The sequence below is a fragment of the Mytilus trossulus genome, chromosome 10 (genome assembly GCF_036588685.1).
Source record: "Mytilus trossulus isolate FHL-02 chromosome 10, PNRI_Mtr1.1.1.hap1, whole genome shotgun sequence".
NCBI lineage: Eukaryota > Metazoa > Mollusca > Bivalvia > Mytilida > Mytilidae > Mytilus > Mytilus trossulus.
In genome coordinates this window covers 8,279,202-8,295,769 of record NC_086382.1, presented here as the reverse complement: position 1 = coordinate 8,295,769, position 16,568 = coordinate 8,279,202, and the positions used below count along the sequence as shown (strand labels likewise).

General features: G+C 29.9%; 1 protein-coding gene across 10 annotated transcripts in view; it reads right to left on the bottom strand.

The window, feature by feature from the left end:
• Window positions 1–16,568, bottom strand: part of LOC134686806 (neuron navigator 2-like) — a 302,687-nt gene that overhangs the window by 24,928 nt on the left and 261,191 nt on the right. For all 10 annotated transcript variants that reach the window (XM_063546602.1, XM_063546594.1, XM_063546601.1 and 7 more), the window contains one exon: window positions 2,368–2,451. In XM_063546602.1, coding sequence (XP_063402672.1) covers window positions 2,368–2,451 — 84 coding nt within the window. The remainder of the gene's footprint in view (window positions 1–2,367; window positions 2,452–16,568) is intronic.

Sequence of the window (16,568 nt, the reverse complement as noted above, 5' to 3'; positions counted from 1 at the left end):
TTTTATTCCAGATTTTGAATGAAACAGTTCTTATAAAGAAGTGAATAAAATAACTTGAGCTCACTCACAGTTACTGAGTAGAGATGTATGAACTAATAGATAAACGTACAGACGGGTAAGGATAAACCTAATCCACAATGGCAGGGGTAAAAAATGGTGAAATTCCAATAATAAATATGTGAATACCTATCAGAAAACATGCCAAAAAGGTTAAACAAATCAATAAGATCTCTTTCCAAGACATGTGTAATCACACACAAATTTGTATCACAATAGGAACTAATAAAAAATTCGACAACTGACTTATGCATGAATAGTACCATATTGATGAAAATAAAACTTAAAAAGACACTAGGGTAATAAAAATAGAAAGTCTAACAAGATGTTTGTCTTGATTGATTGGACATTATGATCTATTCCATGAGAAGGCTATCCAATCCAATCCATTCCAGGCTCCAGGAAAGCTCCGTTGGGAATTAGTATTATTTAGTTGTGATAAAAATATGGTTCTATTGGGAATTCTGGTATTTGTTTTCTTATCTACAGGAAGTCTATATCTTGTGGTACTTAATACTGATTAAAAAACCGACCATCAAGTCAAAGTAGCACTTGAACTTAACCTTTCCATTTACAAGGGTTTATAAAAGTTATCTCCCATTTCCACAATGTTTTTTTTAATTTTTCAAAATCTGATTTTAGGCTGAGGGTTAAGAGTTTTATTCTATTACATTAAACATTTCCTTTTATGGTTGGAAGCTAAAGTATATTGACAATTTGAAAATATTTCAATATTTAATTAGAGAACTACACACAAAGTGTCCTTTTTCCAAGAAGGATAACCCAAAGGAAAAGTTAAATTTTTGGAAAAGAAAAAAAAAATTGAAATAATCCTATCTTCAAATAAGTACAGCATCAAAAGAACACCTTACAGCCATTTTTTCAAATATAATTTTACAATTTTATAGACCTTCAGCATGGTCAGGTCACAAAAACAATTTACAATATTAAGATTCCTTCAGACCAAAAACATGATGGTTGTTAACAAACATATTTGTAATGTAATGTAAACTGATCATGAACTTTGTTAAAATCTACAAAACTCTGTACTAGAACTGGATAAAGATCAAGATTAAGTCCTAGATTTCTGAAGTGCATATTATCATAAATATAATGGTCACAACTTAATAGACATTCAATACCATTCAGGATACAAATCAAGATTCACATGATTCAGAATCTGCTTTGATTTATGGAGAGATGTTAAAAGTAATAAGAGTTTGCAGTACTTCAAAAATATTAGGAAGGAGACGTCTATCTTATCATAGACTGAATTAAGATCTGTCTAATAATTAAACTGCATATTGTGGAATGAATGAGAGCTTTGACAAAACAGATATCTGCATTTAAATAAATACATGCATATGTTGTGATGTTATACTATTGTTTAAGAAAAGGGTCAAGGTTTGGTGCCATTAAAACGCTTAATCCCGCTGCAAATGTTTGCACCTGTCCTAAGTGACAGGAATCTTATGTACAGTAAGTGTCCTCTGTTTTGTAGTTCATACATGTTTCTTGTTTTTATATAGATTAGACTGTTGGTGTCCCCGTTTAAATGGTTTTACACTAGTATTTTTTGGGGGCCCTTTATAGCTTGCTGTTCGATGTAAGCAAAGGCTCCATGTTGAAGGCTATACCTTGACCTATAATGGTTTACTTTTTAAATTTTTACTTGGATGGAGAGTTGTTTCGTTAGCTGCGACTCAAACACATCTTCCTTTATCTATCATAAATATCATTCAAATTTTCACGGATGAGTTTGCTTCAGATGAAAGTGCTTGCAGAAACACCAAATTCATAGTATTATTTTCATGACTAAAACATTTTTTTTTAGATAAAGTATCAACGATGAAATTCAAGATTTCTTTCTACTATACACCTGGTTAAATTCTATACCTGCATGAAAGATAACAGTCTGACACCTGGCATTTTCTTTTTCAAATGTATAAAGATCAAGATGAAGATTTTTATCAAAGCAAATGACAAATATCTGTATGAAAGTGATGATGTTGAAATCAATAAAATGACATTTAAAATCTTACCACCAATTAAGACGTATCAACCAAAACATTTCAACCAGCAATTCCAAACGTTGTATCTCCTTCATCAGAAATAAGATATAATAATGAAGCTATGATGTAATCAATGCATCCGGTTTTATTTTCGATGATATAAACCAAAACATGAAGTGTACAAGGCATGATGCCAACATGTCATGTTTTTTTAACTTTTTTAAAAGAGAGCTTGTAAAATTCAATTTAAAAATTTTACAACATGCTAATTTCCAGAAAATATTTAAAAATAACTCACCTTTTGATTGGAGGTCGACGTCAGATGTTGAAGCCTGTGGGTCATGTTGGAAAGACTCTGTTCAAATGCTGCCACGACATGGGCCTGTAAAAAAGTGGGGTATAAAGTTATTCAACAGTCCTTTAACTGAATTGTAGTTTGTCCATACACTCTAATTTTAGGTGCAGAATTACTACAAAATGCAAATGACTTAAGTGACGATTACATGTTCACATGTCTATAAATACTCACACACTAAATTATTATCTATCTGTAAGTTTGTAGTTTTACATGCAGAATCAATGTCACTGAAATGTTTATAGTTCCCACAAGTCACAGAAACACAACTTAATATTACATAACCTAATTTTAGTGACGCCATGTTAAAGATTTATCCTGACATTGATCTTATTAAGCGTACTGATATCAGAAAAAAAATGCTGAAAAAAGATCAGGAAACGTTTTTACAAATGGAAATTATGGATGTATTCATACCGCTATCTTCAACTTGGATTGGAATATTCAGTAGGATTACAACATAAATGGACATCAATATTTGATGACGGTACTTAGAGACTTTTATGGTATATTTTATATTTTGACCTTTAGGAGCTATTTCAGGGTCATTTATTTGAATACACAATCAACCATAATGAATTCTCAATAGAACTTATACAGTTTGGTGTTATTGATTCCTTAGAATGAATGATATTTTAAAGATTGATTAATTGTTGTTGCTTTGTCACCTGGGTGGCATATCATTTAAAAATAAATATTTTCAATAGTAAGCAAAATAATTTCTGAATGATCAGCAAAATTACTATTGGTAAACTAATTACCAATAGTAGCACACAGGATAATGAATGAAGGTCACTGTGACTCATGTCCATTAGTTTTAATGGATAAGAATATATGTTTTCTTAAAAGGTAATAACTTAATCAATTCCTTTACAGAATTAATGTATGTACACTGTTTTTAATGTGTTACCAATGCTAAACCTTGAACAGAATCCATCAAATAATACTAGTAAAATGTTCCAATAAAATATTTGAAATTTCCCAGGAACGTAGTTTCAACGTACGCCCTCTTGGATTGTGAAACTAAATTTGTAGTTCATGACTCTTACTGTCTATCATAGGATTAATGACAGATGTTAGCGAATCAAAAGGGGTGTTACATGTCATTATTAACATACTTTACACAATGTCACCTAACTTTGAAAATAGTGTCCTCTGTAAAATGTGCCTTCAGGTTTGAGTGACCTTAACAAATTGTTCTTTTCTGTTTTGCTGTACTTGAAACGAAGGGCACATTTGAAATGTCATTACACACATATTCATAATTAATTTGCTAAAAAAAGATCAAGTTGGTACAGTGAGCTCTAAATCCACTCTTTAAAATATTATACAATGAAGTTGCTTCCTGATATCATAAACTTGATGATTTACATACAAAGGGAACTAACTCTAGCTGCTATTATGTTCACAACTGATAAAGATCATGCCTTTTTTTTTTAAATATTTTTTGTATTCAGAAGTGTGGCATAAAAGAAACATTTTTTTTTTACAAATAGCTGGATTCAAGAATATCTTCATTTTTTTTTTTTTTTTTACAACACTAATGTCTTAACACACTTCCAGGTGCTCCAGCAATATCATAATCTCAAATAAATACAGTTGTTTGATCTGGTCTCTTTTATGACCAGAAAGATTAAGTATCAAACAACTTTTTATGTAGGTTGTGGACACATGCTAAGAAGGATAATGACATACTATATCAAATGTGTTTATGTTTGATTCATCTAATGCAAAAATGCTGATAATACAACAGCAGGATCTGCAGAAGTAAAATTAACTACATTTATACACTTGACCACTCAAATCATGATTTTATTCATATTTCAATTATATGAAACATGATAAGAAAGATTTTCTTGTTCTTGATAACTAAAGCACCAACACCTTAGTGAAATTCACTCAAAGACATCAGACACAATGTGTCTAATTTTACATTCTCTATCCTATTTAAAGCCAACTTGGAAAATTTCATCTTATATTGAGTCAATTATTGATACTTCAATTTAAATCAAACCTCAAACATTCAAATTTTAAATATTTTACAATAATTCCAAATTTTGCATCCCTCAAAGACTACACATTCTTCATCATGTTGTCATCTCCCACCTAGAAAACATCTTCCTCATATCTTAAAAGCTGCATGTTCATAATCTCTCTCAGATTGTTATCACACTGCCAGATAAAGTGCATATATTATTTCTTATGAATCATAAGCAACATTATTTACATATCCTCACTCAAGATAGGGATATATATCATATCAAGAAGGTCAAAGGTTGTTGGGTTCTGATGAAACCAGAAACTGACAAATATTTATCAAATTTTGACATTTCAATCAAATGTCTGGTGATATATGGTAGAAATTGTTGATATCAATATCAAATATTGTCTTATGAAAGCTGACTGACTGCCAGTAACTCATTTTCAATTTTGTAAGCATTTTGTACGCTCATTTTTAGATAATTCGGGATCAATGATTAAATGGGAAAAAAGCTTGAGAAAGTTATATCCATTTGAGCAAAAGAATATTGTAAACTAACTTATTTTTGCAGATACTTTTTTTCGCATTTTCTCCATTCCATACCACTTCATGGCTATTTAATTTCTGATTTTCTCTATTAGAAATCAAAAAAGAAAGATCAAAATTTTACATATTTGCAACATCTTATAGTTGAGTTATTTTTCCCAGGGCGAAAGTTGTGACTTTATAAATTTTAGTGGTTGGCTGTACGTACAGAGATCCTATATTATTAAAGCATTATTTCCATCTTATTTGGAATTTTACCTGCATAATCTGGACAAACATTTATTTAAAAGTTACTTAAAGTTTTTAAGTATATTATATACATAAATATTTGTGACCTTGCAAAATAGATTTAGCAACCCCCCCCCCCCCCCCCCCCCAAACTCTGGGACTCAATTGTTATAATTGTGAAGTTCAAGGCTAAATAACAGATACAAATTATTTAGTCACTTATATACTTATATAATTCAATTAAAAAATTAGCCTGTATTTAATGAGTTAATTGAAGTGTGTATTTCTCATTAAAATTACAGGTAATAAACACCATACTGACATTTTTATTGTGGATTTATTGATACTGTCAATTAATACACAATTAATGTGGAATAAAAGAAAGATTATGGTATGCTGTTTGGATAAAGGAACGATTAAAGCAATATAAAGTTCTGGAAATAAAACTCTGTTGGTAATGGGACATGTGAACCAGATCATGGATATACAAGTGTCCAAATTCTGAACACAGGTAGCAAACAAAAATGTGAAAAAAGTCATATTTTAAATTTTCTTCCCTCTGGCATACAAATATAAATTTTCAACATTGTAATGAAATGATTTGTTTCTTGTTCAAAGATGATTTAAACATATGATATCTAAAGCATTTCAGAATTCTGATAATGATAAATGTTTTTTTAAATAACATGAGTAATTTTCTGTAATCAGAGAAAATAGTTATCTGGGGATAAATGGACCAGAGTACATCAAGATAGACACTGACAGTGATAAATAACTCCAGCATCCAGGTAACTTAAACTATGCACAAAGGTAATGACTATTTTTCAATAGATAGAATTGAATTAATAAATTTTCAAGGAAAAGAACAACTCATCAGGGGGTCGGACGGTCGGACCTTAGATAACTGTAGGCGAAAAGAAAAGTACACTTATTGCCAGGGTGCCACATGTGGAGCAGAAACTGCTTACACTTCCAGAGTTCTTGAATTCACTACTAGTGGAGGTAATTTGGTGGGGTTGGTGTTGGCCAACCAACTTTTAGCGGAGGTTTTGGTGGGGTTTGGGGTTCAGGCCAACCAACTTTTCTTAGATGTGTTTTGTAATTATTGTTTGTCTTTTTGTCTTTTTGATTTTTAACCAAAGTGTTGTGTTTTTATCAGTCTTTAACATGATTTTTAATTTCCCCCATGGTAATTTCATCTCTCTCCTTTTACTCTGTTTGGAACATTTTGCTTTTAGTAAAACTTGCAACATTAACAAGCTGTCTTTATTCAACTCTTATAAAAAGCTTAAATCTGTCCTCATCTCATAAATTTTCTATTTTTCTTTGGACTGTCTTATTACAATTTTGAAATGCTTTATAGCCTTCGGATTTCTTGTCATTGTTACCCAAGCAAATGTTTTCATTCTATTTCCTGAACAATGGTTTTTTACTAGATAATGACAAAACAATGTTATTTTGAAATGTTTTCGACAAAAGACCAATATCAAGTTACTATGCCATATGGTTTTACACATCTCTTTCAAATGCAAATCAGAATCTGAGCTCTGTCATTTTCTCTTGACAATATTCAACATTGTTCTGATAAAACAATTGAAATAGATTCTGATATTTGTTTCGAAACAAGCATCTGCTGATGATGTCTCAGTCCGACAAAAGTGTAAAAATAATCATCAATATGTTTACCATAGAGTTCTATACTCGCTCTTAATCTATTTACATACAAAATGAGGAAAACAATGATATTGTATTAACTTAAATCATCGCCAATAATTATTGCTAATGATATTTGCATTCAGTACGGGACAAAATCAATCTTTGATAACGGTCTCCATAGATCAGGACAATTAATGTAATTGTATTACATTGGTTAGTCAATAATTTGGTTAACTAGACAAAAGGGAGATAATTTGGTTAAATAGACAAAGGGAGACAATTCTTTCTCTTCAATAGATAAAACACCAAAAAGTAGCTGATTATAACTAAGACAGGATGTCACCATGACCTAAAACATTCAGACATTCATGTAACTTGGAAAATATACATTTTTGTATTCCTGATCATTATTTTTGACAAATTCATACATCTTAATAGCCCTTTACAGATAAAACTCATTGTCCCCCCTTCTTAAATAGCATATATCACAATTACCAGAGAAAAATCATGACATGATTCTGAAATAGATATGTTTTTGAGCAGCAAATTATTCCCGAATACTGGGGTATATTTTACAGATAAATATCTTTCATGATGGAATGAGTGTAAGGTTTTAATTATGACTTATTACATATGGATGAATATTTTTCACATCAACAACCATTGACGTGACAGAACCATTTATCAGGAGAATTTAAGAGGAAAAAACACCTTGATCTTATTTGCTGCACGATTTTCTTGGATTTACTAAGATATAAAGTTAAATGCAAATGACTTATATATGTACAAAGAAAGATAACTCCCACAGTTTTGCTTTGACTTATGATTATAAATACATAAAAACAAAATCCTTTTAATCACTACAAATTAAGGAACATTTTTACAAGTGCATTTCTATTATTTTAGATCACAGACATAATGAATCTGCAAAAAGGAGACAAATTAGTTTCCTTGCATGATTAAAATCTTAGCACAGTCATTTATATAACAAACCAATCTAATACATCTATGTATATTTTATGATCTAGTAATGATAATGACTCTCACAGTACTTAAAAGAAGTCATACAACAGAGCCAATACTATGAAAAGAACTTGTATCCAGCAATTAAAGTCAAGAGGCTATTTTGTTGTCTGGAGTAGTTCTAACAGCAAGGTATTGTAGTGAAGCGTAAAGACTCAAATTGTTAATTATTTACCTCTTAATCTTGAAATAAAGCATTTTTTTCATAAACTATCAATTAATACATAAAAAAAACATATTATTAGACAAATTGTCATGGCAAAATACCAATTGTTAAGGATCAATGCAAATACAATATAAAAAAAAGCCCACTAATGTCACTCATAAATCTGACAAAAATGTTAATTTTTTATTTTACAGGGCATTTAACAAAAAAGAAAAATTTCATCTTTTCTAAAAATAAAATGTAGACCATCATCTGCATCATCTTATTTGAATATCTTGTCATTTAAAAGGGAAAACATATTTGAGGACAGACTTATTTAAGTAAGGAGGAAGATGTTTAGTGTACCTTATCCAATTGTTTCTTTATATTTCTTTAAGACAGATTATTTGCATGATCAAAAGATACTCATTATTTGCTTACAATTCTGAATAAAGAGTAGAAGGGAGCTAAAATCATGAACTGATAAATGGTTTCTGACTCTTTACATTGTGTCCAGCCAGACAGATGAATATCTTTCGGACTTTTTCTGTGCCTTAAGCTTTGTCTTATTGTATTAAGATATAAATAATTCAGAAAAACATCAACTAAACTGTCAGTCTGCTAATGTACTTCACAAATTATCTGTCTAATGTGCTAACGAATTGCTTTTTTTGCTCCTCTGATTTATGAATACCTCATTGATATAACAATGATCACAGTCATTATATATAAGTTTTAGAAACAGAGTCCTGTGTATTACATTTGTATTAATTGTAATCTTACATTCATATTACCTTAATTTGAAGGTATTAATAATATATGTTTTAGCATTCTGCTTCTAGGTCAGTTATAAGTACATAATTTCAACATAAGGCCGAGCTTTTCTAAGTTAGGAGAAAATCACAAGCAAAGTAGGGAGAACTTGATACCACTTTCTACAAAATCTAAGCCAATTTGCCTGCCAAGACAACTTAACACATGTCATTAAACTGCAGTTAGCTATATAACCTGTTGTTAGATCAGCTAGGAATAATTTCAGAATGCAAAAAAAATCATAAAATAAGAGATGAAAGGTCTGAATCGTTTGAAATGGCGGAGAGTCCCGTGGAGACAACATAACGTAAATAGCTTTGGGAGGATATAAATGTTTAAGATGATATCTTAATTTCTACAAATTATTCCTTACTACTGACTTTCTCTGACTCAATAATGATAGATATTTCCTACAGATTCTTATTAGTTTATCTATCTTTGGCTTGTTTATTACTGATTTTCTCATTAAATGGGTTATGATGAACTTATTCTGGTTTGTCATCTGAATGCTTGTACCAAGATATATGAAGATGTGGTATGAGTGCCAATGAGACAACTCTCCATCCAATAGATATTGGAGGATGTGGTATGAGTGCCAATGAGACAACTCTCCATCCAATAGATATAGGTTAAGATGTGGTATGAGTGTCAATGAGACAACTCTCCATGATCCATCCAATAGATATAGAAAGATGTGGTATGAGTGCCAACAAGACAATTCTCCCTTAAAATAACAGTTTATAAAAGTAAACCATTATAGATCAAGGTACGGCCAGGCCTTCAACACATAGCCTTTGCTCACATGGATCAGCTAGCTATACAGGGCCCAAAAAATTACTAGTGTAAAACCAGTCAAACGAGAAAATCAAGTCTTAAAAATGATAAAGGAGAAATACATTTGTTTCATTGGAAATCAAGTTCACCTTCTAAACTAAGAAATATAAATATATCTATGTATCTAAAAATTACAAGACTTTAAAAGCAGAAAAATATCACATTTGTCAGTAGGATCATTTATAGATCATAAATCCCAGACTTGAATTTTTTGCTGTTACAATTTTCAAAATTTATAGATATACGTACATTTAGTAGGTTACTGAAAGAATTAGTTCACAGCCTGTATGTTATGCTGATAAACTAAGAAATTGAAGTGATTTCATCCCAAAAATAGAATTTAGGACTTCTAGTTTGTCACTGATAAAAGATACCATGAATGATGCCAATATCTTTGTAATCTTACGGAGTGAGTGAATCATAAGTGTCCATTAAATTCATCTTGACGATCTTAATAGATGAAATGAAACTTCTGGTTTGAAAAGTTCAAAAAATTTCCGACTTTTGTGTGATTTAGGGTACACATTAATTATAAGAAAAATTATGAAAAATGGTTGGCAAATATTATCTGCTACATGTTTATCTATGATACAGAATAAGTAAAAGATCATTTAGATCTTTAAATGACAATTGTATATTCTATACTAAAGTACTGGATGGACAAATAGTTGAGCAAAACCTAACCTTTACTAAAACACAGTAACACAGTAACCAAACATTAATTGACAATATAAAAAAACAAAAGAATGCATATAGGGCATTACATCAAATCTTCAACAGAATCAATTTTTTTTACAAAATTAACAATTTGCTTTATCAATTTAACAAAGAACTTCCAATAAGTTTAATATAAAAAAGAAGATGTGGTATGAAGTAAAAGCACTGTTCAGTAATGACAACTTAAGCACCTTTAATTCATCCAGTATACTTATAAGACTTAAATTTAAGCTCTGAACCTCCAAGCGAAAAATGCCTAAATATAATATAGCAAAAAAATGTCAAAGGTCAACTTGATAAGATCATTTCAGTTCATTTTAAGAAATACCTTTTATATTCATTAACACTTGACCAGCAGCATTATCTAAATCCCCCTCTCCTTTCTTTTTCAATAACTATTTAGAAAATTACGATAAAAATAAGCAATACAAACCATATTAAAGCCTTCATTATCGTTATAATCACACAATGATTCATATTCTGCTTTCTCCTGCATCTTTGTCAAGTTTGTGTACCTTAACGAGTTATTACACAGGTAACTACACTATATTGATTCCATCTTGATAAAAATATTGACCAAAAATGTTACCAATTATATATCTCCTGTAGTATTGATGCTAAAAACTGATGGAATTATCCTGGAATTATCCCACCGTTCAAAAATTACAATGTAAGATGTTATCCAATCTAGTTTCCTATTTTCTCCAGGATAACAATCATCAATTGAACGGAATCATATTTCATTGTTCCAACTTTTTACTAAGCAATTCATTTTTTCCAATATCTACATCTGTCCTTTGGAAATCTCGTTACCTTCACCTGGATTCTCACTTTTCTTCTAATCTGAGCAATCTTATGTAATTAATTATTCCTTTGATGTGAAAATGGCAGAGCAATCAAGGTCTCATAAAATGATAAAAACAGAAATCAAACCGATCCTTTTGACCTATAATCTCATAACGTAACTTAGAAAAAAATCATCCTTCTATATGCTGGTACGAAAAAATCTGATCAAATTGTGACCAAGTTCTTTTCATAAATATTCCAATCAAATCCCTTGATTAATTTCAAATACAGCCAACGACCTCCTCTGTACCAAGTAGGTGTAAATAGATGCAGTGCCCTTATCATAGATATATACTACTGTTTACGATATGTCAATAAACAGTCCCAGCTACAGTACCCAACACACAATCAATGAACTCTACATAGGAGAGAGAAAAAAAACTCCCATTCATTTAAATATCACCAATTACAAAATATGAGTCTGAATCGGCCGATTTATTGTTATGTCAAAAATTAATCATCCTTTTATAATCAAATATGATTGATGTATTTACAAACAATTAAACCACTAGAAATTATTGGATAAAAAGTTCATGTGTTTTAATTAGCTGATGATTGTAAAATCCTTCATAGCACTGGAAAACTTCAAATCTTCTATTGTTGTAGACTAATTGTAACTGACTAACATAAAATGTTCCGAAGTGCAAAATAAGTTCATAGAATTTTTTTTTATCCTTAAATGTCTTTTCTTATCTCTTAATTAGCATAAATTGATTAGAACTAGAAGCCTCCTTCAAAATCCTCTTTGTTAAAACACACAATAAAATTCTGCCCTCCAAATCTGTTCCTTTTAATAGCAGAAAATCACTTTTCAACTTATCCTATAAATCTATCCTTTTAAGAACATCCAAAAGACGCATAATTATTCATTTATACAGCAAAGTGGCTCCTTTATACAAAATATGCATCTGAAATCCTGCCCGACGTCAATTATCGGCTTGATATAAACAAACAAAAACAGTTTGCTACTAATATCAGAAAAAGTCACAACACGATAACTTATATTCTGGCACAGTACAATAATGCCAGCAAAAAATCGTAAAAATGGCGGGTTTGATCAACGAAGAGTAAATTTATGTCACACTACATAGTAGATACATCAAACCACCAGCCATATTAATCAGTACAATGTAGAATGAAGCTACATACCAGATGCAACTATTTTTTTATTTATAGAACTTTTTTTCTCTCCAATGATGCAAAGAGTATAAAGAATCATTAGGATTATCTCAGAACTTAAAGTGTTTAATTTCTGACTTCTCTGACCCACAACTGTGATCAGTGTTATTCTAATGTTTTTTATCTTGAAATTTAACATATGTTTTACAGCTCCTGTCCTACACAGATCTCCTCAATGGTCCATAGCAACCATTTATGTTAGCCAACCCCTAGTGAGATTCAACATTTGACAAGTCAGATAAAAGTCTTTTATAAACTCCTTATCCAAATAATCATCTTTTTTTTTCAAAATAAAAAAACTGTTGGACATTTTACCCTTTAGTAAGGTTTCAAAGAGTCATTTGAGCTCACACAAAGACACCAGCACATGTGTGCACTTAAGAAATGATCCCTTTTATCTCTAGCAGAATAAATTGCAGATTTTATCAAACTATCAGCAAAAAACTGAAAATATGATTAGTTTTTGTCCATTAAATTATCACTAAAACATGGATGATATGCTTTATATCTCTCCGTCACGTCATCAAAACAATGGTAGCATGCCTAGAATTCTCCCGCAAGGTAGATATTTTATATACCTGTTCCAGTAATGAGTTTTTCTTTACAACTATTAGAACTTTAACATTTTATTTTATCACTGACATATGCTATCAAGACAAAATAATAGATTTTAGTGGCAACAAAACTGCTTTTAATCCATTAAATCTGTATCTTTAAAGATTCTACCAATAATATAAATAAACACTTTCTGATTTCTGTGAAGATTTAAAATTCTACGACCCTAAATTTTAATGCAAGCATTAAAATAAAGATTTTAACCAATTTTTTTGTATAAAATCTTTAAGAATTCCTTTTATAATAATTAAAAAAAAAAATTAAAAAAAAGGCTTTTATATTAATGCAACACTTATAATTTGGCTCATTAATTTATAACCACGTTCAACTTAATCCTTGCACTTTTTTAGTTCTAATAATTTGCATTGGCTGACTCCGGTGTTTTCATTATCTGAAAAATTAGTAAGTGACTATTTTGAGGTGTACAAATAATGGCCGGACCTTGATCCAATTGAAAATTTAGGTTACTTTTAGTTTACATAGAATAACAGTTTATGCAGGGTTCATTTCGTCAGGTTTCACTGTATGTAATTAATGTCACCGAATAATCAGGAAACAAAAAACAAATGCATAGAATTTCATAAACAAAAACTTTAACAGCTTTTGCAGTTAATTCAACACAAAGAACTTTAGAAATTCTGTGTCATACAAGAAAATGTGCAGAATTTTAAAATCATCTGTTCGTGACTTTGAAAGAATTAATTTCTTAAAAACTGCATTTTACAGCTTGAATGAAACAGAATGGAAATTTAACAGAAATATAAAATGGTGAACTTGATGAAGTGTAAAATGTCAGAAGCACCAGGCAACTTGTGACAAAAGTTTTATTGTTAGATTTACATAATCTGTCAAATCCAATAGTCAATTTACTGGAATAAAAAACCTTCACTAACAAACACAATTTTCATAGGTTAATAATGTCTTTTTTAAACAGGACTGTGTGAGCTTAAAGAATTTGTTTCAATTCACAGTTTCACAGTTATATAAAAAAGAAGATGAGGTATGATTGCCAATGAGACAACTGAGAACCACAAAAGACCTAAATGACACAAACATTAACAATTACAGGTCACCATACAGCCTTCAACAATGAGCAAAGCCCATACCGCATATCGTCAGCTATAGTCAACTTGTCCACCTTTACAATACAAAGTTTGTGACACTTAAAGATAAAAAACAAATTGATGATACAAATTAATATTTTTGGTAAGATGAAAACAGAAAATTGACCAGACTCCATCTTGATAAAATTTCTTACATGTGACAAAATAAAATAGATCTTTTAAGGACATCAGGAATTTTTTAACATTAGTTGGAAGAGAATAAAAAGCTTTTTAGCCAAGAAAATAATGCAACCAATCTATAGTCCAAATTAAGCATATAAAAATTAATAATCATAAAATAAAATGCCAAAATAAAATACGTAATCATGTGGACATGTGTACTTTGTAATCATTTCTGCAGAAAAAAATAAAATTTAACCACAAGAATTGTTTTATGACATTAAGATCAATCCCGTCCCATCAGTGTCAACCATCGTAATAATTACTCATGGATATAAATAGTTTTTTTAAATGAACAATAAAATGTTTCATCATCATTAAGTTTACCCAAGGAGAATAGATATATATTGGAATGGATTAGTTAAATGTCCAAAATGGTACTTAACTAAATGAAGTTTTTCTCCATTATTGGAATTTCTTATAGTTCTGACAGCTCAAATAACTTTATAAATTTACAACTAAAACACATATTTATATAAGTGGATATTTTTTCAGTTGTGGTTAGAAAAAACAATGCATCTTAATAGGTCATTACCAATTTATGGGCTTCTGACAATGGAACGGAATGGGTAAAAAGAAATGTTCTAAATCAATTTTTTGGAAAATCCTATTTAATGACCAAAGTCACTATGGACAGGAGTGAATTATTTAAAAGATTACATCTATTTAAGTACTTAATTGTCATGACTAATATTTTAACATTCTAAATTAGGTCAATGATTGATTGAGATTAACATTCAGTGGCAAATCATTTCATGCAAACTGCATAAGCTATTTTATTGTTGCATTTAGTTTCATTGAATACAGACTCTTTTTTTAAGTAATACTTTCAAATCTCAACTACTCCATAAAATCTAAACTTAAGGTCCAATCCAATTAAACAATCCAAGTTTTACAATCTACCTATAATTATAAAGCATACTCCCATTTTTTGGTTTTTATACTTGATACATACATTTACAAAGGGTAACTTTTCATAAAAGAACAAAATTTAACAAAAAAAGTACACCACTATGACTAACTTCTGGCACAACTAAGACAAAAAGCCAAAACATCTGCTGTGTTATTCTGACTATCTAGTCATCAAAAGATAAGGCAGACGGCAATATTTTTTCATAAAACCATGATAACGCAAGTATCTTTCTATTCAGTAGCCAAGATCTTTAATAAAAATCACAAAAAAATACATTCCTCAGATAGTTTTTCAAATTCTACCATCAGATGTTTAGAAGAATCATTTATCCAAGATCAACCTCCAGGCTCCTCTTATATGAAATTGCAAAAAGAAATATCCAAACTCCAAAGGACCTTTTTGCACTTGATATCATTCATTGTTATTGTCTCACATGTGACATTAGGAAGTAGACTTTCAAATACATGTCCGTTTGACAGCATGCAATTTTAATTTCCATTACTATTAAGTATATACTACCTAACTTAGCACTATACAAGCATTAACTTTAATATTGTGTGATTGGAAAATTATAATATCATTATAATCATAACGAATTATAATTTCATTTCAATGCAAAAATTATCAAAATTACAAGTGTATTGTTTTGTGTGTATAAATGTCATGCTGATAATCAATTGCCAGAAGAAACCAGAAACCAGAAACAAGAAACAAAAAATATAAAAAATATGTAATGTTGAATATTATTTTTTTAATAACTAAATATAATTGACATAATATAATTACACATTTATATTAAACTGATAAGGACTGTTCTTTATGCATCTGCTGTAGCTGAAAACCTTATCAGATGAAACAAAACTTATATACAAAAATAGTGTCAGTTCAGTGTTGGACTGCATACTTAACTTGTTACATTGAAAGGATGACATTGATTATAGATGTTTTAATATTGTTTTATATTCTGGCTGTAAACATATCTTTCAAGTGGCATTTTTAGTACAAATTGTGTCATGTTATTTAATCATTTAGATAAATAGTGATCAGAATACCACAAGTGAAATTGGAAAAAAAAAATCAGTTACACTGTTCATAGTTTCTATGTAAAAATGAGTAAAAAAAGTTATGTTTGTGGTCTAACACTGAACTGACACTTTATAATTGTTTTACATCAGCAACCCTTTACTATAAAGTTAACACACGATTAAAACATCTATAAACAATGTCAACCTTTCAACACAATTAAAAATCCAACACTGAACTGACACTTTTTTGTATATAATTAAGTTTTATTACAATTGATAAGGTTTTCAGCTACAGCAGGTGCATAAAGATCAGAGTCCTTATCAGTTATACATGTGTATT